A 13,844-nucleotide genomic window follows, 5' to 3' on the forward strand; every position below is an offset into this window, starting at 1 on the left:
GTTAACATCGACCAGACTACACAGCGCAACAACTCAGAAGACAGAAATCTTCATACTCTGATGACGGAGGCAGTATGACCTCTGAAACGTTGGTTAACATCGACCAGACTACACAGCGCAACAACCCAGAAGATGGAAATCTTCATACTCTGATGACGGAGGCAGTATGACCTCTGAAACGTTGGTTAACATCGACCAGACTACACAGCGCAACAACCCAGAAGACAGAAATCTTCATACTCTGATGACGGAGGCAGTATGACCTCTGAAACGTTGGTTAACATCGACCAGACTACACAGCGCAACAACCCAGAAGATGGAAATCTTCATACTCTGATGACGGAGGCAGTATGACCTCTGAAACGTTGGTTAACATCGACCAGACTACACAGCGCAACAACCCAGAAGACAGAAATCTTCATACTCTGATGACGGAGGCAGTATGACCTCTGAAACGTTGGTTAACATCGACCAGACTACACAGCGCAACAACCCAGAAGATGGAAATCTTCATACTCTGATGACGGAGGCAGTATGACCTCTGAAACGTTGGTTAACATCGACCAGACTACACAGCGCAACAACCCAGAAGACAGAAATCTTCATACTCTGATGATGGAGGCAGTATGACCTCTGAAACGTTGGTTAACATCGACCAGACTACACAGCGCAACAACCCAGAAGATGGAAATCTTCATACTCTGATGACGGAGGCAGTATGACCTCTGAAACGTTGGTTAACATCGACCAGACTACACAGCGCAACCTAGAAGACAGAAATCTTCATACTCATCGCCCTGATGATGGAGGCAGTATGACCTCCGAAATGTTGGTAAACATCGACCAGACTACACAGCGCAACAACCCAGAAGACAGAAATCTTCATACTCATCGCCCTGATGATGGAGGCAGTATGACCTCTGAAACGTTGGTTAACATCGACCAGACTACACAGCGCAACAACCCAGAAGATGGAAATCTTCATACTCTGATGACGGAGGCAGTATGACCTCTGAAACGTTGGTTAACATCGACCAGACTACACAGCGCAACCTAGAAGACAGAAATCTTCATACTCATCGCCCTGATGATGGAGGCAGTATGACCTCCGAAATGTTGGTAAACATCGACCAGACTACACAGCGCAACAACCCAGAAGACAGAAATCTTCATACTCATCGCCCTGATGATGGAGGCAGTATGACCTCTGAAACGTTGGTTAACATCGACCAGACTACACAGCGCAACAACCCAGAAGATGGAAATCTTCATACTCTGATGACGGAGGCAGTATGACCTCTGAAACGTTGGTTAACATCGACCAGACTACACAGCGCAACAACCCAGAAGACAGAAATCTTCATACTCATCGCCCTGATGATGGAGGCAGTATGACCTCTGAAACGTTGGTTAACATCGACCAGACTACACAGCGCAACAACCCAGAAGACAGAAATCTTCATACTCATCGCCCTGATGATGGAGGCAGTATGACCTCTGAAACGTTGGTTAACATCGACCAGACTACACAGCGCAACAACCCAGAAGACAGAAATCTTCATACTCTGATGACGGAGGCAGTATGACCTCTGAAACGTTGGTTAACATTGACCAGACCACACAGCGCAACAACCCAGAAGACAGAAATCTTCATACTCTGATGACGGAGGCAGTATGACCTCTGAAACGTTGGTTAACATCGACCAGACTACACAGCGCAACCTAGAAGACAGAAATCTTCATACTCATCGCCCTGATGATGGAGGCAGTATGACCTCCGAAATGTTGGTAAACATCGACCAGACTACACAGCGCAACAACCCAGAAGACAGAAATCTTCATACTCATCGCCCTGATGATGGAGGCAGTATGACCTCTGAAACGTTGGTTAACATCGACCAGACTACACAGCGCAACAACCCAGAAGATGGAAATCTTCATACTCTGATGACGGAGGCAGTATGACCTCTGAAACGTTGGTTAACATCGACCAGACTACACAGCGCAACAACCCAGAAGACAGAAATCTTCATACTCATCGCCCTGATGATGGAGGCAGTATGACCTCTGAAACGTTGGTTAACATCGACCAGACTACACAGCGCAACAACCCAGAAGACAGAAATCTTCATACTCATCGCCCTGATGATGGAGGCAGTATGACCTCTGAAACGTTGGTTAACATCGACCAGACTACACAGCGCAACAACCCAGAAGACAGAAATCTTCATACTCTGATGACGGAGGCAGTATGACCTCTGAAACGTTGGTTAACATTGACCAGACCACACAGCGCAACAACCCAGAAGACAGAAATCTTCATACTCTGATGACGGAGGCAGTATGACCTCTGAAACGTTGGTTAACATCGACCAGACTACACAGCGCAACAACCCAGAAGACAGAAATCTTCATACTCTGATGACGGAGGCAGTATGACCTCTGAAACGTTGGTTAACATCGACCAGACTACACAGCGCAACAACCCAGAAGACAGAAATCTTCATACTCATCGCCCTGATGATGGAGGCAGTATGACCTCTGAAACGTTGGTTAACATCGACCAGACTACACAGCGCAACAACCCAGAAGACAGAAATCTTCATACTAAGAATCGCCCTGATGACGGAGGCAGTATGACCTCTGAAACGTTGGTTAACATCGACCAGACTACACAGCGCAACAACCCAGAAGACAGAAATCTTCATACTCTGATGACGGAGGCAGTATGACCTCTGAAACGTTGGTTAACATCGACCAGACTACACAGCGCAACCTAGAAGACAGAAATCTTCATACTCATCGCCCTGATGATGGAGGCAGTATGACCTCCGAAATGTTGGTAAACATCGACCAGACTACACAGCGCAACAACCCAGAAGACAGAAATCTTCATACTCATCGCCCTGATGATGGAGGCAGTATGACCTCTGAAACGTTGGTTAACATCGACCAGACTACACAGCGCAACGTCCCGGAAGACAGAAATCTTCATACTCATCGCCCTGATGATGGAGGCAGTATGACCTCTGAAACGTTGGTTAACATCGACCAGACTACACAGCGCAACAACCCAGAAGACAGAAATCTTCATACTCATCGCCCTGATGATGGAGGCAGTATGACCTCTGAAACGTTGGTTAACATCGACCAGACTACACAGCGCAACAACCCAGAAGACAGAAATCTTCATACTCATCGCCCTGATGATGGAGGCAGTATGACCTCTGAAACGTTGGTTAACATCGACCAAACTACACAGCGCAACAACCCAGAAGACAGAAATCTTCATACTCTGATGACGGAGGCAGTATGACCTCTGAAACGTTGGTTAACATTGACCAGACCACACAGCGCAACAACCCAGAAGACAGAAATCTTCATACTCTGATGACGGAGGCAGTATGACCTCTGAAACGTTGGTTAACATCGACCAGACTACACAGCGCAACAACCCAGAAGACAGAAATCTTCATACTCTGATGACGGAGGCAGTATGACCTCTGAAACGTTGGTTAACATCGACCAGACTACACAGCGCAACAACCCAGAAGACAGAAATCTTCATACTCATCGCCCTGATGATGGAGGCAGTATGACCTCTGAAACGTTGGTTAACATCGACCAGACTACACAGCGCAACAACCCAGAAGACAGAAATCTTCATACTAAGAATCGCCCTGATGACGGAGGCAGTATGACCTCTGAAACGTTGGTTAACATCGACCAGACTACACAGCGCAACAACCCAGAAGACAGAAATCTTCATACTCTGATGACGGAGGCAGTATGACCTCTGAAACGTTGGTTAACATTGACCAGACCACACAGCGCAACAACCCAGAAGATGGAAATCTTCATACTCACCGCTGTGAGAACCTCAAGTCTTACTACATATATCACTTTCTCAATGCTCCACTAAACATTTGGGGTGATCATTACGCAGCATAATTAGCAATAAAGAAAAGTTCTGTGATGTCACATCATTTCACAATTTTTTGGTTAAGTTTTCTTTCTTTCGGTCAGTGAAAATATATATTCATATGACTGTTATAAGAAATAAACTATTTGATTACTTCAGTACAGTTTGTTAGAATGACCCCATGCAAACTGCGGGTGCTTTTGGTAGTCGCAAACAATAAATCGGATCAGTACATGTAACACAACGTTCTGTCTTCACGTTGCAATACAAACATATGGTAATGTTTTATGATCAAATGGAATAATGAAGTGTTAATAGAATGTTTGTTTCCACCTGTATGAAAAGAACACAAAATTACAGCAAATCAAGTGATTTTTTTATTATCTGCAATTTTTCAGTTTTATACGAGTATCATCATTGCTGAAAAACCACAAACACACGAAACTATCGCTCAGACTTTTTAAGTAAATCCCTATGAGAAAACACTAAGTGACATCAGTTTCTTCTTTAATTCAACTTTCTTTTCCGTGACCAAGAGTCGGAAGGAGGGTCATAGTTTAAAGAGCGGAAATTCTTCACAGAATGTCTTTAAATATTTTGCCCCTCATTAATCTGGACATCCATCTACTGCAGATACCAAACAGCTGTTGATAGAGGAAATCAACATATGACACTACATAGAGACACAAGAGAAAATTCTTTGCCTTTCATTAAATAATAAAAAAAACTTTAAAATACAAAGTTAAAGATCTTGGTAAGATACACATTCCTTACACTGTGTACAAATTTTTGTATAAGCCACTTAGTATTTACAAATTTTGTTAAGATTCAAGTTTCATGCTAACCAACGGTTATAAAATTAATTTCTTGTGCCAACTCCGAATCTAAGCTTCATGCACTTTACGCAAAGTACACATAAAAACTTAAAACATGATAATTTATAATTGAAAATGTGTGATTTACTGTTCCAATGATGTCAAGTACTTGGATGCCTTAACAGATTCTTTCTCCGACATATTCACTAGTTTTTATCAGTGATCTCCAACAAGACAAAATCTAGAATAAACTCCCACAGTAAATCTTCTGGTCATTTCACTGGTTAACTCGTGTCATAATGCATCTTATTTGTAATTACGAGGGACTGCAATCAAATCTGTGTCAGTACGGCGGCTGGTTACAGACTGTACGCCTGGGATTCGATCCCCAAACAGAGGCATAGAATTTTTCCTTTAGCCTCTACACCCAGACCGGGCCTGAGGTCCACCCAGCCTCCTGTCCAGTGGGTCCCTTCCCAGGGATTAAACGCAGCCGGGGCATGACACTGACCACTCACCCCTACCTAGTACCGAGGTTAAGATTGAGTAAGTGCCATACCTCCTCTTCCCCCTCAAGCACCAACATGGCGTATAGCGAGACAGCTTTCTTTTTTTTATTATTTATTAAATATTAACTACAAAATGTTTCAAATACAAAGTTATAGATCTTAAAATCTACCCTTACAACTTTACTCTAATTCCATCCAGACTACCAATTCATTAATAATCTGACTCTCATTTGACATTGAAGCACCAATTAGCTTTTATACGTTGCGTATTAGAAAACGGCATTCAAATGGGCCTTTCCTCTTTCCCTTAGTCCACGATCTCTGGCTTCGACTGGCCAGTCTTCGTGTCGTCTTTGGCTGTCTCTCTCTGTTCTTCCCTATACAAACCATCAACATGCCAGCTTTATTTATTACTCTGAAGATTGAGGTATAAAGCTCCTCTGAAATATTTGTAACTACCTACAAGACTACAAATTGTCGCAACACAGAGGACCACAATGTAAACGCCTCATTTTCTACATATATTACCATGGTAAATTACGAGTTTAATATGCAGAAAGTATTCTGCATAATTTCTTAACTTCAGAGGCCGCAGTATAAGTCTGAGACCGTACTCGTCAATGCTCGTGCCATGCTCATTTCGTCAAACGCAGGAAAGGAAGGATAAAAAAGCCTGTGTTGACAGCTGAACACATACTTTAATAACAAAATTGCAACAAAGGTTGTGTTATCATGGAGATAATACATATAATGATAATGAGTAATGCTAAAAAAGACAATAATAATAACAATGATAATAATAATAATAATAACAATGATGACAAAAATAATGTTATAAAGCTGCAAACACTAAATGAAAGGTAAGAAGACATATTGGGTAGTCCCTATCTACGTACTTACACTGATGGCACAGAACATGTCTCATGGTCTCCCAAATGTCTCCGGCAACGGTGGTAAAACCACTGGTACGAGATTCACAGTATGCCCTGTGTGACGAGATATTAACTGATCTCAACTTCGTATTGTCTGGGTGACTAGATTTCCCCTGCGGACCGTCATATATCAGTGGTAGGTAATGCAGAGGCTAGACGAAGGTATTCTAAAACATGAATATATCAGGAAGATACGTGCCACTGCTTTGTTTGTGTATCAAAACACATTCGGCGTTGTATTAATCCCAGCAACAACTGTAAACCATGCCTTTGCACTTGAATCCACAAAATTATAAAAATGCCCCTCTGGACCAGTTAATCCTGCATTTTCTAAGTCACTTAAGGCAAATGTGTGCACAGTACAGTACATCTAAACCTTTCACTTTCAGATCTCAAAGAGCAATAGCACATTCCACCTGTATTTGCGAGGTACCGAGTTCAAAATTGAGTTAAAGCAATATCTGTCCTGACTGGGGGTTTTCAATTTCCCTCACTCCTTTAAGAAAAATCATGAGTTGTTCCCTGAAACAAAGGTTTCAGTCCCATCCCTCTCAGATAACTATATTTAAGCATTTCATAACATGAAGATGGCTGTCTTCTGTGTTGTTGCGCCATGTAGTCTGGTAGAAGTTTTCCGACGTTTTACAGGTCCTTGCTGCCTCCATTATCAGGTCGATGATTGACGTAGCTAGGACCTCAAAACGCTGGTAAAATTCTACAAGACTACATGGCCCCAACAACCCAGAAGACAGCCATCTTCAAACTCACCGCTATGAAAACCTTAAATCATACATTCCGCAACATAATCAGACTGCTTGCTGCAGTTGGTACACAGTAATTTATTTTATTTAGTGTTCTGTCTGACGACAGGTCCATATGAACAGGATCCTTCCATCCTTTTCTCGGACTGCCACTAAACAGTATCATCTTCACCTCTGTTTCAGTCATTAATTATGCAAGCATTTTGTTTTTAATTATTTCAACTGACAAAAAATGTCTTCAGTCCTAATAAAATCATTAATAACACAAGGAACCAAAATTCAGGAGAGACAGCCCATTATTTCTCTTTCAGAAACACAGGTCTCAGCAGACATAAATGTTCTTGGACAATACGGCAGTAGTACCTAATATTTATTTAAATATGTGTATGTCCTTATTATACACGACAACCTTCAGTGAAAACATTAACTTCTTCAACGACCTGGTAGCTAGAGAACTAACGCACACTAGTTTGCCACGTCTTACGGTGATTATTACAAAAATTCTCCTACATATAGCATAAGCTAACATTCTCCCCACTTTCCATAATGCTCTCTATCATCGAAGATTAATATTATACAAAATTCATTCAAAATTTCAGCAGGCAAAACTGAAATGAAAGTGGAATTCATAAAATGATGGATGAATGCATATGAGAAATGACAGAAATGCTTCTAGACAGCAGTGAATGTTTAAAGACGCTTCGCTTCCTTGGACTATAATAGTTCTAAGGACATTTCTCAAAAGTACATGAATAATAATGAAGATACAATATTTTAGTTTCCGTCTATACACAAACTTAAAATAATGTTGTTTAAAATTACTTAAAATTATAACATTCTCAGTAGATACTGCATCTTGTTACATTCGCAGTCTACCGTCTCTTAATATCGGACACACAACACATCAATTACAACCCGATATAAAACATCCAAGTACAACCTCCAAACCAAAAGGAAGAGAAAAAACTTAAAATTAAACAAATTAAAATAATCAATAAACGCAACGCAAAATGTACAACAGTTTTTAAAATTGATAGACCTGATGATGATGTAATACACATTGAAACATGTCGTCGAATACAAAAAATGTAACATGATGCAGTGTCTACTGAGAATGTTATAATTTTAAGTAATTTTAAACAACATTATTTTAAGTTTGTGTATAGACGGAAAATAAAATATTGTATCAATAAAACACAAACATGACGCAATTAAGATATAAAAAATAATGAAGATCTTAGTAGGCTGAGTTGTGGAGAACACACACGATAGGTACGAATCAGTTTTTAAAAATATTAAAATCATTCAAATACGCTCATAAAATGCTATGTCATGTGAAAATGAAATTCCTAGACTGTTTTCTAATTAAAATTCTCGAAGGAATGGAATAATTGATCAAAAGACACGGAAGTCTGTGTGTAACTTAGTCGACACGATGTAAAATACGGAACAATTATAATCGATGACGTTCCACTGAAAATATATCAGAATTACAAATTTCTACAAACTCCCCAGCTTTAACAAAAACAATGGAAGAATTTTTATTATAATGTATGACACTTTCTTGTTTAACCTTCATCATGACTTACTCTTAATCAGTCCCTCTGCAGTTTTAAATCCCCTATTTCTGTATACTAAAGGTTAAATATCCATCATTTGCCATTACACCTAACATTTTATTGTATATACCCAGCAGCATGACAGAATATACCACTCAAAACTTTTCTTTCTGTTATCATTTCAGACCATGACAACACAGTTTACTATTTCATCACTAGATGGAACTAGTGGCAATGATTGAAACAAGAAAATGAACTCTACTGATGACAACAGCATCTTTACTTTGCCTATTAATATTCCAATAGACTAGCGTAGAGTACCTACCAGGTGTGTTGCAAGCGGTGCGGCCTACTTTCAGGACTCCACTGGATTTTATGCAGTCAGGTAAAGATTTAGAGTGGCCTGGTGCTAAGGCAGACATCTCAAAATCACTGACTGTTGTGGATAGACCATTCTAAATTATTTCTATCATCATCATAATCTCTAAGATAGTGTAGTTGCGTCATATTGTGATTTATTAAATTAAAATTAAATTATTTGGTTATTCCGTCAAATCACAATGTATTTAAAATAAGATAATTAAAATATCATTCTGTGTTCCATATCGAATAATCGATTTACAATTGGAACAGTTACAACATGTTTCGGTTTTATTAAACCATCATCAGGTGTAAAATTATATTAATAATTATATAATTGAGTTTTAAATTTAATATAATTTTACACCTGATGATGGTTTAATAAAACCGAAACATGTTGTAACTGTTTATGTTTTCTGAAATGTATGTAGATGCGCATGCAACAAATCCCCTTCTTTGCCGTTCGTCCCACAATGACAACTTGCAAAACACCTGGCAACTACCACATTTGGTTCATATTAATCAAAGCCCTCCCTTTATGGGTTATTCCTACATAAGCCTGTAACATCAGAAGAGAAACCTGGTCTGACACGTCAGAGACGCAATGGTTCCTCGTACAGTAACCTAATTTATATGTGCAGTATATGCGTACCTCAAGATAGAAAAATAAATAACAAGAAATGATAAGACAATGAACGTTCTATACAAAATTGTATTATAAGTGAAATTTAGAATAAAATAATATTCAACCATTAATAGGCAGGCAATTCTTCAGAGTTTACTACCATTTTTGAAAATAAAATAAAATAAAATTAACGATACCAGCAAGCAAACCTGTCATACGTAATGTGTACGTCAGTTTTCGAAAAAAAATAAAATAAAATAATAATAATAATAATAATAATAGAGTTCTTACATTCCACATTCTTAGATCAGAGCTCCAGCTTAAATAATTTTTACGGTAAATATCTGACTTTAAATTTATAATTTTAATGGAAAGACGTTTCGGCTGGGAGTTTTTAATTAAATACACCACTAGGAACCCCTACAAACCTTCCAGTCTGGGTATTACTGATCTAGGCAGATGAAGAGATTTTTTTCCTAAAGAAAATATCACATTGCAAAATGGTTAAATAAATACGTAGCTGTGTACAAACTGAATCTAGGTAATCGAAACCGAGACCCCAAAAAGCACTCTTTCCCTAAACAGCTAGGGTGCTTAATTTATGAACATACTCGGTACAATTGTACTTACTACCTGGTTCAGTATTTATCCAGTTTTTCAAAGACGGCTGTCTTCTGGGTTGTAGCGCTGTGTAGTATGGTATAAATTTAACAATGTTTAAGAGGTCCTTGCTGCCTCCATCATCAGTGCAATGAGTAATACTGAAAGCATCAAGAAACTCTTGAAATTCTGCTAAACTTCTACCATACTACACAGCGCTACAACTCAGACGAGAGCCGTCTTCGTACCGTCAGAACTTCAACTCCCACTCTAACTTTTCATTTCAGAACTAATGACATTAGTTACGTCTCTCACCACAATAAATAATGATGCGATAATTATGGCCAAATATAAACGTCCACGAGGTCACAGTCGTTGTATCGTCTTGGAGCAGGAACGAGGCAATTCTAATGGAAGTGTACAAAATGCAGTGACAGTTCACTTTTCAAACTCTGTTTTTTTTTTTTATATTTATGGTTATATTTATATATCTGTTTCAATGGTACCACCATCGCAGAATACTGAATGCAAGCGAAGAAAGAGCCTTGAATCACAATTTCTTCCAGCACAAGTCAACACCACTAAAACTTGCAAGTCACAGACTGATGCAGCCATGCAGTACTACCACAACATCAACACTAAATTTCTACAGGAACTCGCAAACAAGACAACTGCACAATGTTCACTCAACTTTAGAGCGCGACTGCTGAACGGCAAGGACGATATTGAACTCGGCAGAACCGTGGGTAACTCTGCACGAGACTAATTTACCAAATTTACTCTGTGTTCAATTCTTAATTCTTTTTATCTTAAAAGAAGAGGGGGGGGGGTAAAGATACGGAGAGGTTTCGAAAGTGACATATCGAACTTGCACGATTCCGCCATCCCTCGCTTGTGACGAAGTCGAATTCTGTCAGTGTCGAGGCCCCACCACCGTTTCAGAGTAAATACTTTGCTGGAGCAGAGATTTCCTCCTCTCGCCAATATCTTTGTATCTTTACCACTGCTCGATCTATCACAAGGCTAAATGGTAATGGCACGTACGATAATTCAGCCTTACAAGTAAATCTCTTCATTTTTGCCACGTACGCGTAGGCCAGAATTATCAGAAGACAAAGATAATTAGCTATTCTTTCTTTATCACAGACAATTGAAATATTTAGCTGTCAGTAGTAATTGGCAACAAAGTTTTAACCAGAAAAAGATTAAAATTCTTTTTTGAGATCGACACGTGCTGTTTTAGTATAAGAAAACATGGACAATTCCCTACGAGAGTCAATTGGGCTGGTAATTTTGGAAATAATTCTAAATAACAACAAACCACAAGGTCTAATATGTAAGCAAAGAAGAAAAAGTGATATAATAAATTATAACGCATCAAATATCTGGGAGTAAATTTAGTAATTACATTGCAGTAATGCGATGAACTCGATGGTATGTGATCCGGCTGTCTGCGCAGAAATATAAACATTTTTAATTGAAGTTGTGAATGCGATGCGATTTTGACTTTCGACAATGACAAATTTGAAAGATGATTCTAATCACAAAATGGTCTTTCCCTGCTTTTCTCGTTTCCATAACCCGTCATATTTTCACGCTAGCCATTCGATGTTTATATACGGCACATTTTAATTATTCTGTCTTACGAAGGAATCTTCGCGATGTGTAAATGAGAGGAAACAATTTAGACATTAACTACTATTAGCGGCTGTAATATTGAGACTTGCGAGGAACGCGGGACGTCAGAAAGCGTTAAAGGCCGAGCACAGCAGACGCTATCTCTCCTCCTACCTCATTCACCCCACAAGTCTCAAGATTAGAGTTGCGAATTTAACTCTTATATGTTACGTCTAGATAAAGTTCATTTACGCCTCAAGTCGAAAAGCACGACTTTAGACTTCTATTCTGAAAATTGCAAAAACATTTCCTTAGGGACAACTGCACTAACAGACGGACATATCTTCCCCATGTGTGACGTAATACTCTTAGACCTGACCACAGGTCTGCCCCGCTGTTGTGTGAACATTGTGCAAGTGTCACTCTTGAGCTACCTGGTTCCAGCCTGTGACAGGTTGTGTCGTTGCGTAAGTGGACTGCTGCTGCCACGTGGGGATTCCCTCACACAGTGTCTGTCGTCCCCATGACTGCGAGTCACTAATGTGGCACGCTGATGCCAGGGTGCTAGGCAGCGACTGCCACTGCTCCCCTCCTGGATCGCTCGGTGGCGCGTCATCTAACGTCGGCAGAGCTCTAGCCACGTCTGCTTGCGGAGCGTGGAGGACTCTGCCCCCTGGAGGATGAACTCCGTTGGTGCTGTCCTCCGCTATAGTCTGGAATGCCACCTGTTCTCCGAACTCCCCCTCGATGGCGTGTTTGTACTGGAGAGCCCGGTCTTCCACGATTGTCTCTTGAAGGGGGAGGGGAGGCAGTATCTGCGTCTGCTGCGCGAGCTTATAGGAGGCCTGTCGCAGCATCTGACGCCGGCTCATCACCTCACTCACGCTTGGCTGCTGGAAAGCACCTTGCTTTTGCAGAATCTGTCTCTTCTGCTGCAGCAGGCTAAGCGGCAGGCTGACTCGTGGCGCGGAGCGCATGAATTGAGAATGCTGTTCACTTGGCTGATACCTGCTTCGTAGGGCCTGATGCTCACGCTGAACAAGATGAAGTTCCATGATGCCCTTGGCTTTGCCTGTCTCGTGCAGCCTCTGACTGTTGAATGCAATCACGCCCCCTCCGGTCACATTCCCGCTCCCTCCATCCACTCCCTGCTGAGCCACCAGGCCATCCGAGGCCCGCCGTCCCTCTCTGAAATCGACGGGCGAACGTGTGTTGGCACGGCTGGTAGCACTGTGCAGCAGGGGATTGTGTGGCTTGGTGTACACTGTAGCGGCAACACTCTCTTGGGGGGTGCTGCAGGAAGGCAGACTGGAAGCCAGATCCGACTCCAGCTGGTAGTCGTCGAACGTGGATCCAGAGCACGAGTCAGAGCTGAGGTGTTGACTCAGGCTCTTGTTGCCACTCGAGGAGGATGAGCTTGCGTAAGAGGCCAGGCGCTGATGCTGTGATCTTGTGCTACTGGCAGGAGAGTCCTCCATGTCTGTTTCCACACCCTCATCTGCATACTGTACAGAAGGAACCACACCTGCAGACAGAGAACTGCCAAGATTGCTAAACCGCGGCTGCTGTGATGAGTAATGGTACTGATATAGGTCTCTGAATGGTGGGGGGTGATTCACGAGGCGAATATCTGCTGAAGGTGCAGTTCGGCTGCTAGATCGTGCCAAGAAGAAGTCTTGTTGAGTGGGTACTGCTGGGAACTGAGGTGCTAGGTCCTGTGGGGGGTAGGACAATCGGGTATGCTCCCCACTTGCACGTCTGGTACTGCTTTCTGGGATGCCGCTGCTGGCCAGAGTAGAGGGAACCGCTATCCCCAACTTGCGCATGGCCTGCTCGGCGATGGTGCTCGGGCGCCGTCGCTGCATCGAGTCCAGGGACTGCTTTCCACTCTGTCCGCTGGTGGAGCCAGTGTCGTGCGACAGTGGGAAGCTGCTGCGTTGCTGTCTCAACCGCTCCAACAATAGAAAGTAGATGGCTGCATGGTGATCATAGCTCCCACACCGCAGAGACTGCAATCAATTCACCAGATCACATACTGACTCAGCACTTTGCATTGTAACTTTATTCTTTATAAAACAGTGACATCACTTTAAAGAACAACATTACTCAGTGTTCTTAAGAGAACACTGTCCTGGTCTCGGAGC

General features: G+C 41.5%; 1 protein-coding gene across 5 annotated transcripts in view; it reads right to left on the bottom strand.

Moving 5' to 3' along the window:
* LOC110830572 (serine/threonine-protein kinase SIK2) overlaps positions 1-13,844 on the bottom strand; it is a 74,319-nt gene that overhangs the window by 14,877 nt on the left and 45,598 nt on the right. For 4 of the 5 annotated variants that reach the window (XR_015535538.1, XM_022065664.2, XM_087350713.1 and 1 more), the window contains exon 8: positions 12,135-13,709. Coding sequence is in view for 4 of the 5 variants with exons in the window: in XM_022065664.2 (XP_021921356.1) it covers positions 12,135-13,709 (1,575 nt within the window). In the remaining variant the exon portion in view is untranslated. Of the gene's footprint in view, positions 1-5,346; positions 5,624-12,134; positions 13,710-13,844 lie in introns of those variants that run through there. The other variant, XM_087350714.1, reaches the window with a different exon arrangement.

The sequence above is a fragment of the Zootermopsis nevadensis genome, unplaced genomic scaffold, assembly GCF_977971745.1.
Source record: "Zootermopsis nevadensis isolate Lab colony 2312 unplaced genomic scaffold, Znev_1.0 Znev_ptg000017l, whole genome shotgun sequence".
NCBI lineage: Eukaryota > Metazoa > Arthropoda > Insecta > Blattodea > Termopsidae > Zootermopsis > Zootermopsis nevadensis.